This window comes from Piliocolobus tephrosceles, chromosome 7 (assembly GCF_002776525.5).
Source record: "Piliocolobus tephrosceles isolate RC106 chromosome 7, ASM277652v3, whole genome shotgun sequence".
In the NCBI taxonomy this organism is placed as follows: domain Eukaryota; kingdom Metazoa; phylum Chordata; class Mammalia; order Primates; family Cercopithecidae; genus Piliocolobus; species Piliocolobus tephrosceles.
In genome coordinates this window covers 146,179,986-146,202,206 of record NC_045440.1, presented here as the reverse complement: position 1 = coordinate 146,202,206, position 22,221 = coordinate 146,179,986, and the positions used below count along the sequence as shown (strand labels likewise).

Genomic DNA, 22,221 nt, shown 5'->3' with positions numbered 1-22,221 from the left:
GGAACTGGACAGGAGCGGCTGCTTGGGCGGGCTCGGGCACCCCAGGAACATTCTGGGAACTGGAATCAGCCACTGAAGAAATTGTAGCTGCAGGCGGTGATCCTGGGGTGGCACCTGGGGACATGGCCGGGTCAGCATGGGGACACCTGGCTCCAGCAGGGGCTCTGGTCTGTCCTGGGGTCTTGGGGGCCAGGGCTGCGGCCCTGGGCAGGCTTCCTCCAGGCGGAGGTCCTGGGGAAGTGGAGGACCCAGGCCGGCTGCCGCTTCCCCCACTGTGCAGCGTCTAATTTGTCATCTCCCATGAAGGCGATTTGGTTCATAATTCTGAAACTCTGAAAAAGGTCGAAAGAAGCAGAGAGGCCCTCGGTGGATATGCCGAGCTTTTCTGCCGGTGCTTTGTCCCACTACTCTGGGTGGCCTGTGCTCCTCTTCAAGCCTCAGTTCATGGGGAGGGCCTGAATCTGCCGGCTCCTCTCAGGATCTCCTTCTCTCTGGGCCCTCCCCAGCCTTAAGGAGCCTCCCAGACAGAAGGGTGGACAGAGCCACCTGGGCAGCCCGAGAGACACGCGGGAGTCCTCCTGTGGACAGCCCTGCCAGCTTCCGCCCAGCCCCAAGCTTCATTTGCATCTTGTGGAGTAAGGGGTGGTGAAATGGGAATGCTGGTCTGGCTCAGCTGGTCATGGGCATAAGTGCCGGCTGGATGGATGGCATCTCTTCCTCCTGCCTTATGTCCTGGGGTCCAGGTGCTTCCCAGGGCCATGCCCCTGCTGCTATTGCTTGCCCTAACCCTCACCCTAACCAGGACATGGACTTCCACCCCCAGGCCGCTCTCTCCCTGGCCCACCATGTACCCAGCACCCAGGAGAGCTCCAGTGTTGTCTCACCAAGCCATGAATAAATCAACAGATTCCCGTTGTCTGTGCTTCTCTCCAGCCCCACTGCCTTGGCCTGAGCTCAGGCCTCGCCTTTCCAGCCTGGCTGGGCTGGCACTCTGGCCTCCATGCAGCCACGCTCCTGTCCACCCTGCCTGGTCCAGGCCCTGGGCTTTTCTTGCCTCCAGGCCTGACCTGTCCTTGGAGCCAGGCACAGGGAGGGAGACAGGCAGGGCTCCTGGGGCTTGCTGAGAATTGCCCCCAGTTCTGTGGGAGAGAGGCCAGCACCCCCGAGGGGCAGACAAGCCCCTGGGGAAGGCTGGGGGTGCAGAGTAAGGGAGGTGGTAACCCCCCAAGACCCCATCCCAGCATCTCTGATTTCTCAGGCTACCTGGTTCCTGACCCCAGCTTCTCGACTGCCCCAGGAAGGAGGACCTGCATCTGCCAGCCCCTCTCTCAGGATCTCCCTCCTCCTGGGCCGACCTCCCAGCCATAAGGAGCCCCCTAGACAGAGGGGTGGACAGAAGCCATGTGGGCAGCCCAAGAGACACACAGGGGTCCCCGGGTTGGCAGGGCTAACTGGTTACGGACAGGTCCTTTGGGGCCCCAGCCCCTTGCCAGTCTTTGGAGGAAGAGGAACAGCTGGTGGCTCCTGCTCTCCAAGGTGTCCCTTCTGGGCTCTTACCTTATCCTTGGGGCCCCTTTTAGTACCAAGGGGCTTTCTGTCCCCCTACTCCCGTGCACAGATCCTGGAGCATCAGTCACAGCATGACAATGGCTGTGGTTCCTTGTTCGGATGACAGACCACAGAGAGGCGGCTCACAGCTGTGCTCCCTCTGCACTCTCCCAGCCCTGGGGGGGTCAGGATGGGAAAGTTCTGACTTCTTTGGAGGAGGTCTTGTCATCGAACTCACTCTGGGGTGGGAGTACAGGTGAAGACCTCTGGCTTACACCCAGCCCTGAGCTTCATGTGCATTTTGAGGTGTAAGGGGTGGGCTGGGTGCTAGTGCCTGAGGCCCTCCCTCCTTCCCACCAGACCTTCCTTCCCAGCCACTGAGGGAGACCGGCCTGTGGCTGTTGCCTGCCTGGTGCCAGGCCTTCCTTCCCAGCTGCTGAGGGAGAGTGGCCTGTGGCCGTCGCCTGCCTGTTGCCAGGCCATTTTATGGGATCCTCAGTCCTGTTAACCAGGACTGTCCTGCTTTACGGACAAGAAGAGATGGCTCATGAGATTACACAAGCCCGCCTGGAGGCCTAACCAAGCAAGCTTTGGGGCCAGGTTGGCCCCTATCGCCTGGACCCCAGCCCGGCTCCTTGGCTGAGCCCAGCTGCCCAGTGACTCAGACCCACAGAGTCTGCTGCGCGGGCGAGGGCCAGGGCGGGGTGCCAGCAGGTATAAGGCAGCCGGCCAGGGCACTGAAAGCCCGACCTCACCAGGAGAACATGCAGTTCCACACTGGGCTCCTGCTGGCCGCCGTCCTGAGCCTACAGCTGGGTGAGTCCAGGGGCTGGGGCTACCTCCTGCTCAGGGCCCCCAACGCTCTAGCCCAACCACTGTCCCTCCAGCCCTGGGCCATGACTGCCCACCTCAGGAGAACCCATTCCTGTCCCCCCACCATCTACTGGGTGCAGCTTTCCTCCGAAAGCCTCCTGCGATCCTGCAGGCCCATCCAGCTCAGCCCCAGCCCGCGCACTGACCCCCACACTGACCCCCCCAACCTCTCAGGGCACACGGCCCTTGGCTCAAACACCCTCTTCCTCTCCCCAACCCCCAGACCTCTCCAGTCCATAGTGGCGCTCCTCACATACACACCTTTGTGCGCGCGCATACACACACTCTGAATTTGCCCCCCTCCAGCCCTCTTGGGCCTGGCCTCCCAGCTGGCTTGTCTCCTGAGGCCACCCTCCCCGGACTCCTTCCTCCCTCTTGCCTGGGAAAACCAAGTCCCTCTGCTCTCCCATCCCCAGTCCCTTCTCCCGGGTCCTCTCCTCTGCTCCCTGCTTCACTGGGTGATTTTACCCACTCCCCATCCCCCAACCCTCGCCTCCCACAGTGCCCGCGTCTGCTACAGCTGGCCCTGTCTCCCCAGCTTCAGGCCCCTTGGCCCAAGGCCTTCCTGAGGGCTCCAAGGGTATGACTCCTCTAGCACAGCCATGCACACCTGGCCTTGGCATCCCCCAGCAGAGCCCGAGCATCTTCTCTTGGCAGGGCATCTCCACTCCCATCCCGAGACCTGAACAAAACCAACTGGCCCCTTGATCTGCCTGCTGCCCCCACCTCCAAGCCCAAGCAGCCCAGCCCCCCAGGGGGCAAGCCTCTGTGTCCCTGGCTGTGGGTTGGATGACCTGGGTATTCCCTGCCTCCCAGGCCCTGAATGAGCAGGTGGTGGAGCATCAGTGAGTCCCTGGTGCTGGCTCAGGTGTCGCTTACACCTCTCCGGCCTCCATCCCCAGGGGCACCCTCCTGGCCTATAAGTGACTGAGCCGCTGACCCTGAGGACTGCCCCAGGGTCATGAGGGCAGACCAGCTCTGTGATGAAAGTCTGAGACACACAGGGGCTTGGGAGGGTGGGCATGTGTAGGGGGCAGGCAGGAGCTGGTTCTCTCCATGGCACCCTTGGGCACCCATATCCTCACCTCTTCCTTCTGGTGCCCCAGACTCCTGCCCATCTTCCCTGCTACCCCCCACCCCAGCCAGCTGTGACAGCCAAGGGGAGCTTCAAGCCACTTTGGTGGGAAGGGGCAGAGAGGGGCTTGGAGGCAACTGTCACCACATTTCTTTTTTGAAGGTGGGGTCTCAGCTTGCTCTCCGGGGCTGGTAGAGGGGCTGATGGCAGGGGCCTGCCCTGGCCGGAACTTCCCGTCTGTGTCACCTTCTCTGTGGTGCCTCGGTGGAGGATTCCACCCACAGAACCTAGCAGTGACCAGAGGACTCTGGCCAGTGGCAGGGGCCTGGTGTGTACTGAGGTCTGAGGTCAGCTCAGTGCTGGTGCGTGCAGAGCCATGCTGTCAGGAACCCGGGTTGGAGCTGGTGCTGACCAGGGCTGACTCCAACCCTTCTCCACCTTTGGCAACGGTGAGGCGGGGCAGCCCAGCAGACACGGGATAAGGCAGGCGTGGCTTCCAGTGTCCTGAGGTTGGGCTGCTTGGGGCACAGCTCAAGAGGAAGCCAGGGCCTGTGCCTGGTGCCTGTGACAGAGCAGCCCTCACATCCTTATGGTCACACCATTGGCCCTGTCACCCTGCAGGCTCCTATACAGAGAGAGCAGGCCCGGGGCCAGTAGGTGTTAGGCACTCTGTTTACACAGTCTTGGGTGTGTGAACCTCGAGTGAGGACAGGGAGGGAGGGAGTTTGAGGCTGAGAAATGGATGGAGGTGGTCAGGGAGGAGAGGACAGAGTCAGGGATGAAGAGGGGCAGAGAGCAGGCAGGGAAGCCCTTGGGGAGTGCCCAGGAGGGCTAGTGGGCCTTGGGAGTGGGGCAGTGCCCAAAGCAGAGAGCAGGACTGCTGGGCAGAGCCACAGCAGCACTGGCGGAAGAACACAGTGTCTCTCAAGCACGGGCCATCCTCGTGGATAAAGCGAGGCAGAGCTCACCGCTCCCTGCTGCTGCTTGGGCGCTGCCACTGTAGCAGAATATTTTAAGGAATTAGAGAGACTGAGGGGTTGAGGAGGATATTTGTTATTTAGCTGCAACGGCCCAGTCGGATTAATAGCCAAAGGACTGAGCCCTGAACAAAGAGTTAAGTTACCTTTTAAGCATTTCGTGGGGCGGGGAGAGATCCCTGCAGGGTGAAGCATGTTACAGAAGCGAGAAACAAAGACAGAGACATGCATTACATCATTTCTTACTTTTCAAGGAAAAACATGTTTTACGACTTGAGTTTATCTGTCTGTGACCTTGCAACTGCACAGCTAGAGAAACAGGGTCTTCCCAATGCCTGGGAAAGGGAGAGATAAGGCTCACTAGCCACAGAAAAGCAGGCAGTCAAGTTTTAAAGGACTCCAGTTCTTTCCTTTCCTCAGGGGGAATTGGGTTTTCTTACATACAACTGAGTTTCTGTTTACACGTTCTTTTTTTCTTTTTTTTTTTTTGAGATGGAATCTTTCTCTGTTGCCCAGGCTGGAGTGCAGTGGCGCGATCTCGGCTCACTGCAACCTCTGCCTCCCAGGTTCAAGCAATTCTCCTGCCTCAGTCTCCTGAGTAGCTGGGATTACAGGCACACGCCACAATGCCCAGCTAATTTTTTTGTATTTTTAGTAGAGATGGGGTTTCACCATATTGGCCAGGCTGGTCTTGAACTTCTGACCTCAAGTGATCCACCCACCTTGGCCTCCCAAAGTGCTGGGATTACAGGCGTAAGCCACCATGCCTGGCCTACACATTCTTTAATTTCTTTTAATTCCTGTTCTACCACGTCCTGGTCGCCCTTGCCCTGGGCTCCCTGTGGAGGCAGGAACAGCCCCATCATCTCAGCCACCAGAATCCAGTCCCAGGGGTCTAAAGGGTACCACTCAGTACCCAGAGGCAAAAGGGGGCATAGCCAGAAAGAGCATCTCAGGGCCCCTCTACCGCCTCCACACCCCCCACCCAGGGACCCCAAACAGCCAGGCTGCTGTACCCTCACTCCCCTGGGACATCACACCACAAGCCAGGGCTGCCCAGCCCCACGCTTGCCCAAGGCTCCTTCCTGGGCAAGGATGCAACCAGCTGGCTCCAGCTGCAGGGCTGCCAGGCACCCCAAGATGAGGGACAGGGGCCCAGTTCCTGGGAGGACTGGATCACAGGGTTGGGAGACTGGCCACTGAGAAGGGTCATGGGCTGCTGGGTGGAGTTGAGTGGGCACCATCACTGCAGAAGGTGGCCCACACCTGCCTCCCGTCCATTTGTGTCCTGTCTGTCCCCATGCCGGCAGCTGCAGCCCAAGCCTTGTGGTGTCATCAGTGCACGGGCTTCGGAGGGTGCTCCCGTGGATCCAGATGCCCAAGGGACTCCACCCACTGCGTCACTACTGCCACCCGTGAGTGAGGGGGCAGTGGTGGGCTGGCCATGCCCTTCTTGCCCAGGTGGGAAGATGTGGGCTCAGAGGGGGACAGAGCCTGATCCAGGCACCCAGTGACTCAGAAGCATAGGGGAGAGTGTCCACCAGCGATGCCCAGGGAAGGGTATGAGCAAAGGGCCACATCTGCCCCCGGGAGTGCCCACATGCTTCAAGTACCTGGGGCGTCTGACCCTCAGCTCAGTGGCAGATGGGGCAGCACGGTCTGGGCAAACCAGAGGCTCAGGGAGCTCCATGGTTTCTCTCCTGCCCACTCAGGGGTCCTCAGCAACATCGATAACTTGCCTCTGGTCACCAAGATGTGCCACACGGGCTGCCCCGATATCCCCAGCCTGGGCCTGGGCCCCTACGTATCCATTGCTTGCTGCCAGACCAGCCTCTGCAACCATGACTGACGACTGCCCTCCTCCAGGCCCCCGGACACTCAGCCCCCACAGCCCTCACGGCCTGGCGCCAGGGCTCACGGCCGCCCCTCCCTCGAGCCTGGCCGGCCCACATCTCCCGGCCCCTGCAGCCACCATCCAGCACCACTTGTCCTCGGGAAGTCCCGTGTGGAGTCTTGCCTAAATCTGCTGCTGTCCAAGTCTGGGGCCCGTCGTGCCTGCCACCCCTTCAGTTCCCAACCTCCCCCAAATAAAATATGATTGGATCATGTGGCACAAGCTAACCAGTGGGAGTGGAGCCCCGCCATACTGGGCTTGGGGGTAGAGTGAAGTAGGTTTGGGAGTGCCTCGCTACCTCACCCCAGGCTAAACCCTACTACCCCACCCCCACCTGCCCTTATCACGGAAAGGCCCTCCCACCTCCAACCAACTGTCAGGCCTGAAGGGCACAGGGCACCAGGCCCCCCGGGCAGTTGCTGTTCCTGAAGCAACCAGAGTGGGAGTTGGGGCTGGGGCACACGAGGAGACCCCCACCCCAGAGCGGGAGTTGGGAAGCCTCAGAGAAAGGACATCCCGGCTGAGACATGGAGGCTGTGCGGGGTGGAGGAAGGGAGGAGGGGCCCTCGGTAAAGACGGCTGCCTGCCGCAGGCCTTCTGGAATAGGGAGAGGGGTGAGGCAGGCTGTGGCTTCCTCACCCTCGCCCTCATACACAACCCTGGGTCAGTGGCCTGGCCTGCCCCTCCCTAGGAAACCCCCAGTTCTGGTAGGGAACACTACCTCCAGCTCCTCTGGGCCACTGGGTACCCAGCATGGGGCAGGGCGCTGGGGGGAGATGCTGGGAGTGGGATGAATCAGACTGAGGTGATGGGCAGCTGTGGCCGCCCTTCTCGGGGTGGACGTGGGAAACGAGGTGAGCGATGTTTGTGGAAGTTGATCACTCGCTAGCCAAACATGGCGTCATGGCTGAGCTTCGGGCTGCAAGGTTGAATGGGACCCCCACATAAGCTTGGCACTCCCCTCGGAGAGGCTGAGGCGAGTCAACATCTGCAGGTCCCCCCCACTGAGTTAGCACCTGCCAAGAAACACACCGCCAGGCCCTTTCCTCGGCCTCTCTTGTTCTCACCTTGGCAAAGTTCTCGTGAAGAATCAGCACAGGAGAAAGCTGATGCAACTGTCCAGCTGCTCCACAGGAGGAGGTGTCCCAGGCAGGGCCGCCGGACATTCAGGTGCCAGGACAACTTTCAGAGTAGCCCCAGGCACAGAAGGAGATGCAAATGGGGTGCGCTGGAGATACCCAGATAAGCTCAAGAATTGAGGTGACCAATGGAGTGTTTCTCAGATCTGCGGGGGAGGGACAGGGTGCCCCACAGCCACCGTGGAGCACTGCAGCGTGGAGCACTGCTGCGAGAACAGGATAAGGCTGGATCCTCACCTCTCGTTATAGCCAAAGGCATTCCAACTGAATCAGAGGTTTCGATGTAAAAAGAAGAGGTTTTTAAATGCTAGACAATTCAGAATAGAAAAGCAAGACATATTCCTGAAGGGACTGGACACAGAGTTGCTGTAAACACAGCAATTCCACTCCTGGGCCAAATTCCACCCCCAGACATGGCCCAAGAGGAGTAAACAGGCGTCCACACAAAAGCCTGTGCACAAACATTCACAGCAGCGTTATTCACAGCAGGCAAAAGGCAGGAAAAACCCAAATGCCCATCAACTGATGGACGAATCAACAGAGATGACAGACCCACACCACGGGATGTCATTCAGCCACATAAAGGAATGAAGCTCTGACCCACATCAAAACACGGGGAGCCTTGAAAATACAGGGGAGCCTTGAAAACAAACATGACGCTGAGTGAGACAGCAGCCGCACACAACAGGCCAAGCAGTGTACGATTCTATTTCTCAGAAGTAGCCAGAATAGGGAGCTCTATAGAGAGGGAAAGGAGATGAGTGGTTGCCAGAGGGTGGCAGGGATTATTAAGAAATAGGGAAAGGCCGGGCACGGTGGCTCACGCCTGTTATCCCAACACTTTGGGAGGCCAAGGAGGGTGGATCACCTGAGGTCAGGAGTTCGAGACCGGCCTGGGCAATATGGTGAAACCCCGTTTCTACTTAAAATACAAAAATTAGCCAGGTGCGATGGCACATCCCTGTAATCCCAGCTACTTGGGAGGCTGAGGCACAAGAATCACTTGAACCAGGGAGGCGGAGGTTGCAGTGAGCTAAGATCGTGCCACTGCACTCCAGCCTGGGCAACAGAGCGAGACTCCATCTTAAAAAACAAACAAACAAACAAAAAGAAATAGGGAAAAGCCAGAGTACTTTTCCTGCTCTCACACAATACAGTACTTCACCCCCTCACCAAAGTGTGTGTGTATTTCTCTCCACCAGCAACCAAGCCACACTGCGGTGGACACTGTCTGGGTGTCCTCAATTCAATTCTGACGCCATTCCCATGGAGGTCGCGTCAGATCCCGCAGGTGGAGGGCTCAGTCCCACGTGATGAGCCCCACTTCCGATGCCAGTCACAAGCCCCAGGTGTGGCCTGTGCTTCTGACCGACCTGCCATGAATCAGGGTTCCCACGACCCCCTCCTTGGGTTTGATGACTTGCTGGAGCAGCTCACAGGACTCAGGGACGCACTGACCAGCGTTTACCCATTTATGACACAGGCTGTGACGAAGGTGTGGATGCACAGCGGGTGGAAGAGAGGCGCGGGGCAGGCACGGGGAGAGGCGTGGAGCTCTCAGGCCCTCCCAGCGGCACCCTCAGGCACCTGCGCATGCTCTGCTATTGGAAGCTCCCTGAACCCTGTCCTTTTGGGAAATTACAGAGGCTTCATTACGTAGGCATGATGGATTAAACTACTGGCCACTGATGAACCCAACCTGCTGCCCCCTCCTCTCCCCTGAAGGCTGGGGGTGGGGCTGAAGTCCCAGCTCTCTAATCCTGTGGGTCCCCATCCTGAAGCTCCCTGGGGACCCCCAGTCACCAGTCCTCTCATTAGCATACAAAAGATGCCCTTGCCCCTCCAGGGATTCCAAGGGTTTTAAGAGCTGTATGTCAGGAAACCAAAATATCCATCTCACAATCTCACAAAATAAGCATCTCACGTTCTCACAGGAATGAAGCAACGAGAGTGCTAAAGTGTTCAGGGTTTATTTTCAAGATGATGAAAATGTGCTAAAACTGTGAATACACTAAAAACCATTGAATTACACACTTTAAATGGGTGGATCGTGTGGTATGTGAAGTATATTCAATAAAGCTGTTAAAAAATTTTTTTAAAGAAAAGACACAAAACCAGAATTGGGATTCATAAATACTATCTAAAATACTAAAATAAAATAAAATAAAACAAAATAAACAAACTGAAAGACAAGACAAACAAGGAAATATTTGCCACGCATGTAACACGCGACGATTCCCTCCACACATAATGTCCACGAAAAGAGTCAAACTGTAAAATACGTGAAGACATTTATTCTGAGCCAAATATGAAGGGCCATAGCCCATGACACAACCCTCAGGAGACCTGAGAACATGTGCTCAAGGTGGCCAGGGCACAGTCTAGTTTTAGGGAGACTGAAGATATCAATAAAATCCATGGAAGAGGTACATTGGCTCCATCCGGAAAGGTGGGACAACTCTGGGGGACGAGGCTGGGGCGGGGGGGGGGGTGGGGGGGGTGCAGGAGGCGGGATTCCAGGATTTAGACAGATTTAAAATTTTTCTGATTGGCAATTGGTTGAAAGAGTCAAGATTATCTAAAGACCTGGAATCAATAGAAAGGAATGTGTGGATTATAAGGGGTGTGGAGACCAGGGTTTTATCATCACATGAAGCCTCCAGGTAGCAGGCTTCCAAGCCAATAGACGGTAAATGTTTCTCATCAGACGGAAGGTCTGTGTGGATGTTAACGCTGGTCAGCTCTCCCTGAATTCCAAGAGGGAGGAGGGATGATGAGGCTGTCCAACCCTTTCCCATCATGGTCCGAACCAGTGTTTCAGGTTCACTTCGGAATACCCTAGCTGAGAAGAGGGTCCATGCAGACGGTTGGGGGCGGGGGCTTAGAATTTTATTTTTGGTTTACGGTAAATAATCCTTCCAGATCCCCAGAGAGCAACAGATGTGAGCAGCCTGTTCAGAGAAAAAGCCATTCAAGTGGCCAAGCCAAGGAGAAGAAATTCAACCGTACTTGGAATCAGAGAGGTGCCAAGCAGTATTGTAAACCCCCAAGCAGGAGAGCGACCCGGCCACGTGGCGAGAAAGGACACGGACCAACCTCTGTGCTGTCACAGACGCAGCACTTGCATGACAAATCAGCCCTGTCCAGGAAACTTCAAAATGCCACTAGCATTTTGTTGACTGCTGGCTCCCTAAAATATCACCAAAAACCCAAGGACAGGTCACCCCAGCTCCCTCCAGCACTCCTGGGATTTGAGTCTGATTTGAGGTAGGTCTTCCAAGGTGGGGGTTCAGTTAGGGTTGGGCCAGGACTCGGAAAAAGTAGTTTAGAGTTTTGAGGCCATGGGTTCTGAGTCTGGAGGTGTCCCCTAACGGTTTCTATTGAAGAGTCAATAGACCTTTTGGGAAGATCCTTAATAAATGATAGTTATTTGCTGCTTTATCTTCCTAGAAGCGTGAAGCTCAGGAATGAAGACGCAGGATGGAAAGTCGTGGTCTAGGCCGGGCGTGGTGTCTCACTCGTGTAATTCCAGCACTTTGGGAGGCCAAGGTGGGCAGATCACTTGAGGTCAGGAGTTCAAGACCAGCCTGGCCAACATGGTGAAACTCCATCTCTACTAAAAACACGAAAATTAGCCAGGCGTGCTGGCATGCGCCTATAATCCCAGCTGCTCAGGAGATTGAGGCAGGAGAATCACTTGAACCCAGGAGGGGGAGGTTGCAATGAGCCGAGATAGCACCATTGTACTCCAGCCTGAGTGACAGAAAGAGACTCTGTCAAAAAAAAGGGAAGGGGAGGGGAGGAGAAGGGAGGGGATCATGGTCCCATGAACAGTGAGCCCTGTGGGTGGAGTTGGCTCCGGTTCTCAGTGTGAACAAGCCCCACTGCTCCCCGCTGCTCCTAACAGGGTAGGGGGCAAAGAACGTGCACAGACAGATGTTCCCTGCAGTTTTCCCATCATGAAGCTGCAGGTGAGCTAACTTGTGTGCGTGCAGAGGGTGGCACTGGAGGGCACATCCCTTCTGGAAGGACACAGGATACCTCTTTCCAACGTACAACCCTTGGTGCTATTTGTGCCTCCACTTCCTTTCCAACATAGTAACATTGGTTTAGGAGCCATTGGTCTGCCCTGCTGGAGCCCCTCAGGGAGGATGTCCAGGAGAGCCAGAGCCCAGGTGGGGCAGCCCTTGAGACTCCCGGGAGGAGACCACCCTGAGGGCAGGCTGCACAGGAAGGCTCACTGGGCCCTGGAGCTGCAGTGGCAGAGAGAGCTCTTCTGGGTTCTGGGTGAGGGTGGGTGTTGCCAACATAAATCGGGAGGGACCGTGCAGGGGACAAGGCCACAGAGGGGTACAGTGCCAGCTCCTACAGGGCTCTGCGTGTCAGACTCAGGATTGTGTCTCCTCCCCACTCAGCACCTCTAAACCTGACTCCTTCCAGCCAGCCCCCAGGCCTCGCTGGAGGCTGCCAGCCCTCCCTGAGCCTTGCTGGCATCTGGCCTGGAAGGGTGCCCCAGACCTGAACTTTTGACACTTCCTTTTCCTGGTCCACCCAGGGAGCTGCTCAAATAGAGGAATTCCTCTTTTGGAGGCAAAAAAAGAAATGAGGCTGCCCCATACGAGTGTGATCAGAAACTGCCCTGCCCCAGGCTTGGCCACAGCCTCCCACATGGGGCCTGGGGACTCCTGCCCCGAAGCAGAGGACGGGGCAGGGGTGAGAGGATGGAGGAGAAGCCACCAAGAGCAGAGCAGGTGGGGCTGTGTACAGGCAGGGCGACCCTGGGTGCAGGGGAGAGGCCCCCAGTGCTGCCCCTGTGGCACCTCACTGTGGCTTGGGGCCAGCGGGGAGCCTAGCCTGTGTTGGTAGAAGGCCCTGGCTTCCACCCACAACCATGCCAGGGCACCGCCTGGCGCTGCAGGGGCTGGAAAACCACAGCTCCCTTTCCCAGGGGCCCTGGAGCCTAGGGGCGACCTCTATTTCCTGAATGTGGAAGGCAGGAATCCAGGCAAGGCACCTACTTCTCTGCTGGCCACACGGGGTCCTGGCTCATGGGGCTTCCTGGCCACAGGCCACCTGGCAAAGGTATACACATGCACTGGCCCCGCCCACCACCTCCCTGATGAGCAGTGGCTCCGCCCACTGCCTCCCTGATGAGCAGTGGGCATGGGGTCTCATTCCAGGAGTCTTTCTTCAAGACCCATTGAGAGCCATCAGAAGGCATTACTTGCAAGTGACCCTTGAGGGTCAGATTCTGGAGCTGGTCATCCAACCTCTGAGGGTCCCATCAGCCGAGAAGATGGGCAACAACAAATCAGCTTCCAAATCCCTCCCCTGGGATGAGGTGGCCATGGAAGGTGAGGCTTTGGGGACAGCTGCACTTCATCATAAAGGCGAGAAGGGGGAAGGCAAAAGCAGAGGCCAGAAGGCACCTCCAATGAACCTCAGCACTTGCAGAGAGAATGACAAAGTTGGGGGTTTTACTGTTTGGTGCAAGATGCAGCCAGGGACGGAACATGTCTGCTAGTGGCAGAAAAGGAAGACAGAGACTGAAGCCGGAGGAGGATGCAGTGTGCGTGGCTGACTGGCAGGCAGAGGGGTCACCTAAGGAGGACTGGAGGCCCTAGGGCAGAGAGTAGCCTCCGCAGATGCCAGCAAGGAAACAGGGACATCAGCCCTGTGACCTCAAGGACGTGGATTCTGCCAGTGCCTGAGTGAGCCTGGACGAAGATTCCTTCTGGAACCTCCAGGTTGGAGTCCAGCCCCACTACACCTTGACTGTGGCCTGTGGGACCCTGAGCAGAGAGCCTAGCTGAACCCACATGGCAAGAAAGACTGTAGCTGAAAATGAGTGTTGTTTTAAGCCACTAAGTGTAGGGTGATTTGCTACCCAGCAATAGACGCTAGTGCAGCTTGAGGCTCTGACGAAACTGGTGGCCACGTTGAACGGGCCCACATGGCCGGGAGCTGAGGGCGGCCTCCACCAACAGACAGTGAGGAACAGAATTTGGCCAACTCCACACCAGTTTAGAAGCAGGTCCTCCCCAAGCTGAGCCTTGAGATGATTATGGCTCAGCCAAAGCCTGTACTGAAGCCTGGGAGTGACCCAGCAGCAACATGAAGCCATGCCCAGACTCCAAAACAGAAACAGTGATGCAGTAAGTGTGGGCAGCCACAGGACACTGACTGACCGCAGGGCCTGAGCAGACAGAGAACACTGGGTAATGATGGGACACCAGATGACCATGGACAGACCCTGGGTAGCATGGGACATGGCAGACCATGGAACCTGAGCTCCCATCCCACCCTGGGTACCATCCGACCCACTGACCTGTCAGCAGAAACTGCCAGGGACCAGAGTGTGGCCTCTGTTCACTGCTGCCCTCCCCCACCAGAGTGCCTCTAGGAGACAGACTTGAATCTTCACCCCGGCCCATGGAGAGGGATCTGGGGAAGGTCCTGAAGAAAGGCCTCACAGCAGGGGTCCAGTGTGCCCAGAAAAGAGGCAGTGGTGTGGAGCAGGTGCAAGGGCCCCATCTGATCCCTGCATCACAGTTCAGGGGTAATTTCTTGAAGTCAGCAGCTCCAGTGGCAGCCTGACAATTCCTCAGTTTAGTGGCAGCATTACTGTGGGTGGAAGTCATCCCTGGAGGCTGTCTCTGGTCACACACTGAGCCCTGATCCTAGTTACACAATGATCCTAATCCAAGTCACAAGCTGAACTCTGACATTTGTTACATGCTGAGGCCTGCTCCCAATCACACACTAAGCCTTGATCCTGGTCACAAGCTGAGCCCTGCTCCTAATCACACACTGAGCCCTGATCCTAGTCACAAGCTGAGCTCTGACATTTGTTACATGCTGAGCCCTGCTGCTGATCACACACTGAGTCTTGATCCTCACAAGCTGAGCCCTGACATTTGTTACATGCTAAGCCCTGCTCCTGATCACACACTGAGCCTTGATCTTAGTCACAAGCTGAGCCCTGACATTTGTTACATGCTGGGTCCTGCTCCTGATCCTGATTACAAGCTCAGCCCTGGCATTTGTTATGTGCTGAGCCCTGTTCCTGATCACACATTGAGCCCCGATCCTGAATAAAAGCTGAGCTCTGACATTTGTTACATGCTGAGCCCTGCTCCTGATCACACACTGAGCCCTGATCCTCACAAGTTGAGCCCTGACATTTGTTACATGCCAAGCCCTGCTCCTGATCACACACTGAGCCCTGATCCTAGCCACAAGCTGAGCTCTGACATTTGTTACATGCTGAGCTGTGCTTCTGATCACATATCGAGCCCTGATCTTAGTCACAAGGTGAGCCTTCCTCCTGATCACACATTGACTCTGATCCTGGTCATGTGCTGAGCTCTGACATTTGTAATATGCTGAGCCCTGATCTTAATAATACACTGATCCCGGATTCTGGTCACACACTGAGCCCTGACCCAGAAGTTCCTAGTGGAACTGAGGAGGGAAGGGTGTGGTCTTCTCGAAACACAGTCCTCCCAAACAAAGCCAGCCCAGACCCTGGCTAGGCCACATTTTTCCACACCCCAATCAGGCAGCTGCAACTTTGCAGAAAGGCTTAGCCTGGATCTCTCCATTGGGGGTCAGGCAGAAATTCTAGGAGGAGCTGGACGCCTGGGGGCCAGGTGTGTGTTCTGGGTAGAAGGCACAGGTGGGGCCCCTGGGTCTGAGGACAGGAAGGAGCTGGGCCATGCCATGTCAGAGGAATTGGGTCAGGCCTCAAGAGGAACCCAGGGTGTGTAGGGTGGGGTGTCTAATCCAGTTAGCTGCACCCAGCATCAACGGCCAATTGCAGCGTGGCTGAGTGGCACCATGCAAAACCAGACAGGCTTGCTGCTGTTCGGCCTTCACCCAGCCCTGGCTAGGCGGCCTTGCCTAAGTCAATTACTTCTCAGAGCCACAGTTCCCTTATGCAAAATAAATGCATTAGCACTGTGCACTTCTGGAGCTGCAGTGAGGAAAAGTGAGATCCACTAGGCTCAGTCTCTGACACAGTGGGACGCTAGGGAATCCTGGGTGCCCCACTCACCACCCCTGCACACTCCGCCCCCACCTAGTGCTCAGGGAGACACAGGCTCTGTCAGTCGCTGGGGCGAAGACCAGATCCCAAACAGAGCTGATCCAGCAGGAAAACCCAGGGATCCAGCAGGAAAATCCAGCAGGAAAACCCAAAAGGGCCATGGCAAGGAGGGGGTGCGGGCAGGAGAGTGCAGCCTACCAAAGACAGAATTTCAACCAATGGGGCAGGAGAAGGAAGGGCATTCCTGGCAGTGGGAACAGCAGGAGCAAAGACCAGGACGGGGTGGGATTTAGGCGCTCGGGCTGAAGAGCTCGTGTGAGTCTGGGCATAGCTGACATTATGGCCTTGATGGCCAGGGCCCAGGAAGACGCAGGCTGCTTGTCATGCATCCGTCCCCCCACCCCCACACCCGACACACTGGCAGCAGCAGGACTGGGAGCAGGAGGTGGCAGGATCACAGACCAGACACAACCTGGGAAGGCTGGTGCAGGCACTCTGGGGGGATGTCCGTAGGGGGAGCAGGGAGCTGAGCTGGAGATGGCCTGAGTCATCCCAACGCAAAGTCACTGTCCTCTGTCTGAGCCCGGGGCAAGGAACTTTCCCTCAGTTTCCTTACCTGCAAGCAGGAGGTAAGCCCTGCCTGAGGGCAGCCTTATCGGAAGGTTAGGGATGAAGGTGCCCAGCTGGCAGGTGGCTGGGGGCATGGGATTAGCGCCCCAAGGGACCCCAGCTCCTCCCCACCCCACTCTCCATCCAGGACCTTCTCTGCTGACCCGGTCGTTTTTGGCATTTGTCTCCTTAAGCCTCTGAGCAAACCGTGTAGCTGACTGTCCGGGTGGCAGTTCAGTCCCAGGCCCCCAACACCCAGCCTGACCACCCAAAGGAGCTGGGAGGTGGGACCAAGGTCCTCCTGGGAAGATTCCAGCCCAGAATCTGGGAAGATCCAGCACACGGATCTGCCCTGGAACACAGATGACCTGAGGCAGGAAGGATCCCTGAGGAGCCAGCAGCAGAGAGTGGCCCACCACCCTTCCCTGTGTCCTTCCAGGCCGTCTGGGGGGGTCCTTGGGCTGCCTGGGGTGACTCAGTGGGGGCTGTCCTGGATGGAGGGGAGTGGGGAGAAGAGTTGAGGCATAGGGTGTGTAGGAGTCAAGGAGGGTCCCCACAAAGGGAAGGGGGGCAGCCCCAGGCCACGGTGGCGGAGACGGGGAGCTGGAGGGGTCAGGAAGGGGCAGGGAGGGGACCCGCCTGTTACTGAAGGAATGAGGAAGAGACAGGGAGGGTCCCAGGCGGGTGGGTGGGCCTAGCGGGCCAGGCTGGGAGTGGGAGGAGCAGCCTGGAAGGATGGGGAGCCCCTGGAGGCGGGCCTGGGGCGGGGTCTTCACACCTCCACCCTCGGGAAACTTGATCCCACTAATCCGCTCAGCCGACCGGTCTGTCGGCCACCTCACTTGGTGTCCGCTGTACCCCGCCGGGCAAGAGCACTCCCACTAGGGTGAGAGCATAGAGGAGTGGCCCGGACCATGAGGGGGACGCGGCTGGCGCTCCTGGCGCTGGTGCTGGCTGCCTGCGGAGAGCTCGGTGAGGCGTGGGACCCACAGGGGAGCTGCGGCAGAGGGAGATGCCACGCACTGACATTCGCACACTGTTCCTGGGGAGGGCACCCCAGGAAGGGGCCTCAGAGGCAGGAGAAGCCAGAGGCGCCGGGCCAGGGTGTGGCCCACCCCTGGCCATAAGGAGAGGAGGGTGGAGATGGAGAGAGGGGCGGGCGGTGAGGGGGGCGGGAGCCTAATGAGGGTGAGCAGAGGGTGGCCTTCGAGGTGGGTGGGGGGCAGCCAGCCACATCCCTGGGCACCAGCCTGGGTGTCGCATTTTATGGGGGGCTATGGGCACCCAAAGGGCCTTGAGCAGGGGAAGGAAGGGGTCCCCAGGGAGGCTGTGAGGCTGGGGTGGCAGTAGGGGGCTGTGGGGCTGGGGTGGCAGTAGGGATGGAGACAAGGGGGAAACCAGACACACGGGGTGGGGGGAGTCCCTCACACGGGGCCTGAAACAACCATTGGGGCAATGTCTGGACTCAACCAGAAGCAGCTGGGCCCAGAGACCCCTGGCGGATGGCTCTGCCCATTTCCCAGAAACAGGTGCACCAGAGGGGGCAGAGGCCCCGCTGGGTCCCCAAAGTGGGGACGGAGGAGTCAGGCCTAGCTGTGCAGCTGGCTGCCCCAGCCAGCATGGGGTCCAGTCAGACCCACCTGGGCTGCTGCCGCTGGGGCTGGGGTCACTGGAGTAGGAGGGAATTAAAGCCTCTCTATCCCCCTGCCAGCCTATAAGTCCCTGTGGGAGAAGAGTGGGCACCCAGACGCAGCCCGGACGTAGCCTGGTCCACCCTGCATTCCATGGGCCTTCTGGCCTGATCCCTTAACCCCCACAGCAGCACTTCCCTGATGGGGAAACTGAGGGGGTAACCTGCTCCCAGCCACGCCCCCACCTGAGGCTTCCTGCTTGAGGTGCCTCTTGCTATGAAGATACCAGGGCTTCAGTCCCCCTGAGTCTCCCAAACGTTTCCAAAGGGACTTGGCTTGGCCCCGCCCAGGCCTTGCCGGCTGGATCCCCGCCCCCAGCAGCTGACTGACTCTTGGATGCAGGGTCCGGAGGCGGAGCCCGGCCTGTCCCCAACCCCAGGCTCCTGGTATTGTTCCTGAGTTTTGGCTGGTGGGCATCTTGGCCCTGGCCAGTGTCACTGTCCCCTTCAGACCTGGGCTTCCAGGACAGACTATCTCTGGGCTTGGGGGGGGTGAAGCCTGCCTGACAGCCCTTGTCCCTTCTCCCCAGCGCCGGCCCTGCACTGCTATGTCTGTCTGGAGCCCACAGGAGTGTCCGACTGCAACACCATCGCCACCTGTACCATGAATGAAACCATGTGCAAGACAACGCTCTACTCCCGGGAGATAGGTCAGTGGGCACGGAAGGCGGGCAGAACTGGGTTCCTGGTCAAAGCCACCTCCAGCCCAGTCACCACCAGCCAGCTTGGCCCCAGTGCACAGCCACCACCTCACCCATCTCCAGAAATGGCTTTCTGCCTGAGCTAGGCCTCCCTCTGCCCTCCCCTTTCTTCCTCTCTCCCTCCTGTCCTTCAGTGGGAACACATCTGCAACCTCGTTCTGGGGAGACTGGGGAAGGTGGGCACCTTACAGGCTTTGGTTTCACAGTCACCTCAGGGTGGGAAGTGCCCCATCAGGTCAGGTGCAGAATGCCAGAATGCCAGGCGGCACATGGTAGACACCCGGACAACACCAGTGGGAGGAAAGAGGAAGAGGAGGGCACTGGGCCAGGAGGGACGGAAACCCGGGTGGGTGACCCCAAAGTCAGGCCTGCATGAGGTGGTGCCAGCAGGGACCAGGGCTTGGAGGCAGTAACCAGCCCTGATGGCTGACTCTTCCCGCACCCCACAGTGTACCCCTTCCTGGGGGACTCCACAGTGACCAAGTCCTGCGCCAGCAAGTGTGAGCCCTCGGATGTGGATGGCATCGGCCAGACCCGGCCCGTGTCCTGCTGCAACACTGAGCTGTGCAATGTAGATGGGGCACCTGCTCTGAACAACCCTCACTGCCTGGCCGGGGCCCTCACGCTTCTCCCACTCCTGAACCTCTGACTCTAGAGTCCCCGCCAACCCCCATGGCCCTGCGCCAGCCAGCCCTGTGCGGCCCAGCCCCAAATGCCTTGAAGAAGTGCCCCCTGCACCAGGACTCCCGAGTCTCCTTTCTGGGCACAGACCTGCCTTCCAGGGCAGAGAAAGGGGCCCCGAGCTGCATCTCTAACCCTGTCTGTGTCCCCGTTTCTGTTTGTCCGTCTCTCTTCCTGCCTTCCTGTGATGTTAGGCTCTATCCTATCGCGAGAACAGCCACTGGGCCTGGGACCCCCACACAAACCATGCAGATCTCTGCTCTCAGGGGATGTGGGGACCTGACCAGGGTGGGGCAGGAGCTGAGACCCATCTACCAGGGTAAAGTCAGGGCCGGCTTCTTGGAGGAAGGGGCATTAGGGCCAGGCCTTGAATGATGGAGAGATCTGGCAGGCCTTGAGGAGGGCTAGGCATTGTCAGGTGGCAGGAAGGTCAAGGCAGTGACTAGGATCTGGGGTTGTCCCCTGGAGCACCCCACTACCCACCTCCCCAGCCTAAGCAGGGCCTTGCCCCAAGGCTGATGGTGGAGGCTGCTTTGAGGAGGAGGCCATGGGCCAGATCCCAGTGAGTCCACTGCCTGCCTCTCCAGGACACCCCACATGTCCACTTCATATCCCTGCCCTCACTTAGCTCTGCTCCCAGGGGTCGGGTGCCCAGGGGGTCAGATGCCCAGGGCAGCACAAGTTCTGGTGCAGAAGGGACCTTCATTTCACCTGGGCGCTAGGTCAGTGCCCCAGTCCTCCAGGCCACTCTCCAGGGAGTCCTCTGCCCCAGAGGCCTCCAGGCTGAGACCCCATGATCACAGGCAGGGACATGCGTGCACACACATGCACGTGGTCCTAGAAACACACAAGGAACTCAAGGACATGAGGAAGGGCAGGACCCAGTGGCCCTGCTACCCAGCGCCGGCCCCTCCCAAGGGCTGCCCAAGGGAGGTGGTGGCAGGAGATGGGCCCCAGCCTGGACAGAAGAGAAGAATGTTCACCCTGGAACCTGCCTCTCCCCCTGGACCCTACAGACCCCCACTGAGCCTGCCCACCTCACCCTCCCTGCTCCAGTAGCTGTTTCTGAGCCCCTGGGTGTTACCCTCCTGGGACTAGACCTGTAGTCCACAGTGGGTGCTATGGTCCAGGGCCTGCTCCCAGGGGCCGGGCCCCCACAGCCCAATGAGTCCCACCACCTGGAGCACAGTGACCATCTGTCAGAGACGCCTTGGTGCTGGAATGAGGGCAGCTCCTGGAAAGGAAGGGGCCTGGGAGCCTAGGAACATTCTAGTGCTGTCTTGGATACCCCATCCGGGCTGTGACCCTGAGCTCTGACTTTGTCAAGAGGGAGACACGCTCTCAGCCATCAGACATGTCACAGCTCTCAGCTGGCTTTTCTCAAGACTCTCACAAAGTGGCCTCAAAGCCTAGTCTGAGACTCTATTTACACACACACACACACACACACACACACAAACACCCTACAGAGACTGGGAACAAGGCCTATCTGTGATCAGAGATCAGGACTCAGCCTGGAATCAGGATCGGGGCTTAGTCTTTGGCCAGTGATCAGGGCTCAGTCTGTAACCAGTGCCAAGCCTTGATCTATGATTGATGTCCTGGCTCTGTGTGTGAGCCTGTGGCACAGCCACCGAGTATGACTCAGTCCAGGGCCAAGGATCGGGATTCGATCTCTAACCAGGATCCAGGCTCAGTGTGTGATTGTGTGATCAGGAAAAGGCTTCAGTCAATGATAGGGGAAGAGGCTCAGTTAAGGCCCAAGCACAGGCTGTGAGTGAGGCCCATTCCAAGCCTTAGAGCCCTATCTTTGACCTTAACCTCACTGTCCATGATGCCACCTTTAGGGTACCTGTCCCTGAGATTCCCCATGACCTAAGTCCTTCAACCAGGCTTACTCCTCAGCTTGCCAGTGGGGTAGGAGGGGCTTATAGTGAGGTGCCAGGGCAGGGACCCAGGGCCCCACCAGTGCAGTGCCCTGGGCAGTTTCACAGCCTGTAGGAATGAGCAGGGCAGGGCATGGTTTGATGGGAAAAGGAAGAGCCAGTGGTTCCAGATTTTGGTTGGAAGAGGAGCCAGGAGCAGGCAGGGGAGGGGAGGAGTTGAACTCAGTGTCTGGTGGCACAGGCCACTCCCACCCGTGGCAGGCTGATGGAGTGGGCTCTGCTCCTCTCTAGGACCTGCCAGTTCCAGCACCCTCTGCCCCGGCCCCATCACATCTGGCCCTGAAATCAGAGGAATGATGAGACCACCTTGCCAGCCGTCCTTTTTTCTCTCCTACTCCTGACCTTCCCCAGGCCACCTGCTGTGACCTTCCAGAACAGGATGAACACCTGCCACACTTCCTCAGGGAGCAGGGCTCAGCCCACCCCAGGGCAGCGATGTCTGGCTCTCAAATGCAGACAAGAGAGCCAGGACAAAGCTGGAACCCAGCACTAACCTTCAAGAGGACAAAGCACCCTCAGGACCTCAGTCATCACCTCCCATATCTCGGCATTAGCAATCCCCCCACCCCACTGCCAGGACATCTTCCTCAGCCTCAGCCCTGTGCCCACTGTCATCATGCCATCTAAGTCACCAGCCAGTGTCCCTGGGTAGCTACTGCAGCCACCTCCAGCTCCTTGCCTCCCCCTTTCTATTCTAACCATTGTTAAACCAGCAGCCAAAGCTGAGAGCTCACTCAGTGCCTGTCTATGCAAAAAACCCCAATCCTGGCCAGGCGCGGTGGCTCATGCCTGTGGTCTCAGCACTTCGGAGGTCAAGGAGGTGGGCGAATCATGAGGTCAGGAGATCGAGACCATCCTGGCTAACGTGGTGAAACCCCGTCTCTACTAAAAATACAAAGTGGTGGCGGGCGCCTGTAGTCTCAGCTACTCAGGAGGCTGAGGCAGGAGAATGGTGTGAACCCGGGAGGCGGAGCTTGCAGTGAGCCAAGATCGCACCACTGCACTCCAGCCTGGGCAACAGAGCCAGACTCCATCTCAAAA

The 22,221-nt window shown here is 58.0% G+C and overlaps 2 protein-coding genes across 3 annotated transcripts; both read left to right on the top strand.

Moving 5' to 3' along the window:
* The first annotated feature begins 2,280 nt into the window (after positions 1-2,280).
* On the top strand, positions 2,281-6,589 carry SLURP2 (secreted LY6/PLAUR domain containing 2). 2 transcript variants are annotated; one of them, XM_023228127.1, is made up of 3 exons: positions 2,281-2,364; positions 5,784-5,888; positions 6,186-6,589. In XM_023228127.1, exons 1-3 carry the CDS (start codon positions 2,313-2,315, stop codon positions 6,320-6,322), a joined length of 294 nt encoding a protein of 97 aa, XP_023083895.1. In that variant the 5' UTR covers positions 2,281-2,312; the 3' UTR covers positions 6,323-6,589. The 2 variants fall into 2 exon arrangements, with proteins under 2 accessions (XP_023083895.1, XP_023083894.1); XM_023228126.1 differs by having other exon boundaries at positions 2,313-2,364; positions 6,340-6,589.
* A 10,397-nt stretch (positions 6,590-16,986) lies between these two features.
* Positions 16,987-19,296, top strand: LYPD2 (LY6/PLAUR domain containing 2). Its single transcript, XM_023228061.2, has 3 exons — positions 16,987-17,134; positions 18,383-18,502; positions 19,003-19,296. The coding sequence occupies exons 1-3, from the start codon at positions 17,077-17,079 to the stop codon at positions 19,200-19,202; spliced, it is 378 nt and encodes a 125-aa protein (XP_023083829.1). The 5' UTR covers positions 16,987-17,076; the 3' UTR covers positions 19,203-19,296.
* Positions 19,297-22,221: the final 2,925 nt, after the last annotated feature.

Excerpts from the sequence above, each read along its gene's own strand:
- LYPD2 (XM_023228061.2), top strand. The coding sequence starts at position 17,077 with ATGAGGGGGACGCGGCTGGCGCTCCTGGCGCTGGTGCTGGCTGCCTGC. Across the intron at positions 17,135-18,382 it reads GGCTGCCTGCGGAGAGCTCG|CGCCGGCCCTGCACTGCTAT; the intron begins GTGAGGCGTGGG and ends CCTTCTCCCCAG. Across the intron at positions 18,503-19,002 it reads GCTCTACTCCCGGGAGATAG|TGTACCCCTTCCTGGGGGAC; the intron begins GTCAGTGGGCAC and ends CGCACCCCACAG.
- SLURP2 (XM_023228126.1), top strand. The coding sequence starts at position 2,313 with ATGCAGTTCCACACTGGGCTCCTGCTGGCCGCCGTCCTGAGCCTACAG. Across the intron at positions 2,365-5,783 it reads CGTCCTGAGCCTACAGCTGG|CTGCAGCCCAAGCCTTGTGG; the intron begins GTGAGTCCAGGG and ends CCATGCCGGCAG. Across the intron at positions 5,889-6,339 it reads CTGCGTCACTACTGCCACCC|GCCCCCGGACACTCAGCCCC; the intron begins GTGAGTGAGGGG and ends GCCCTCCTCCAG.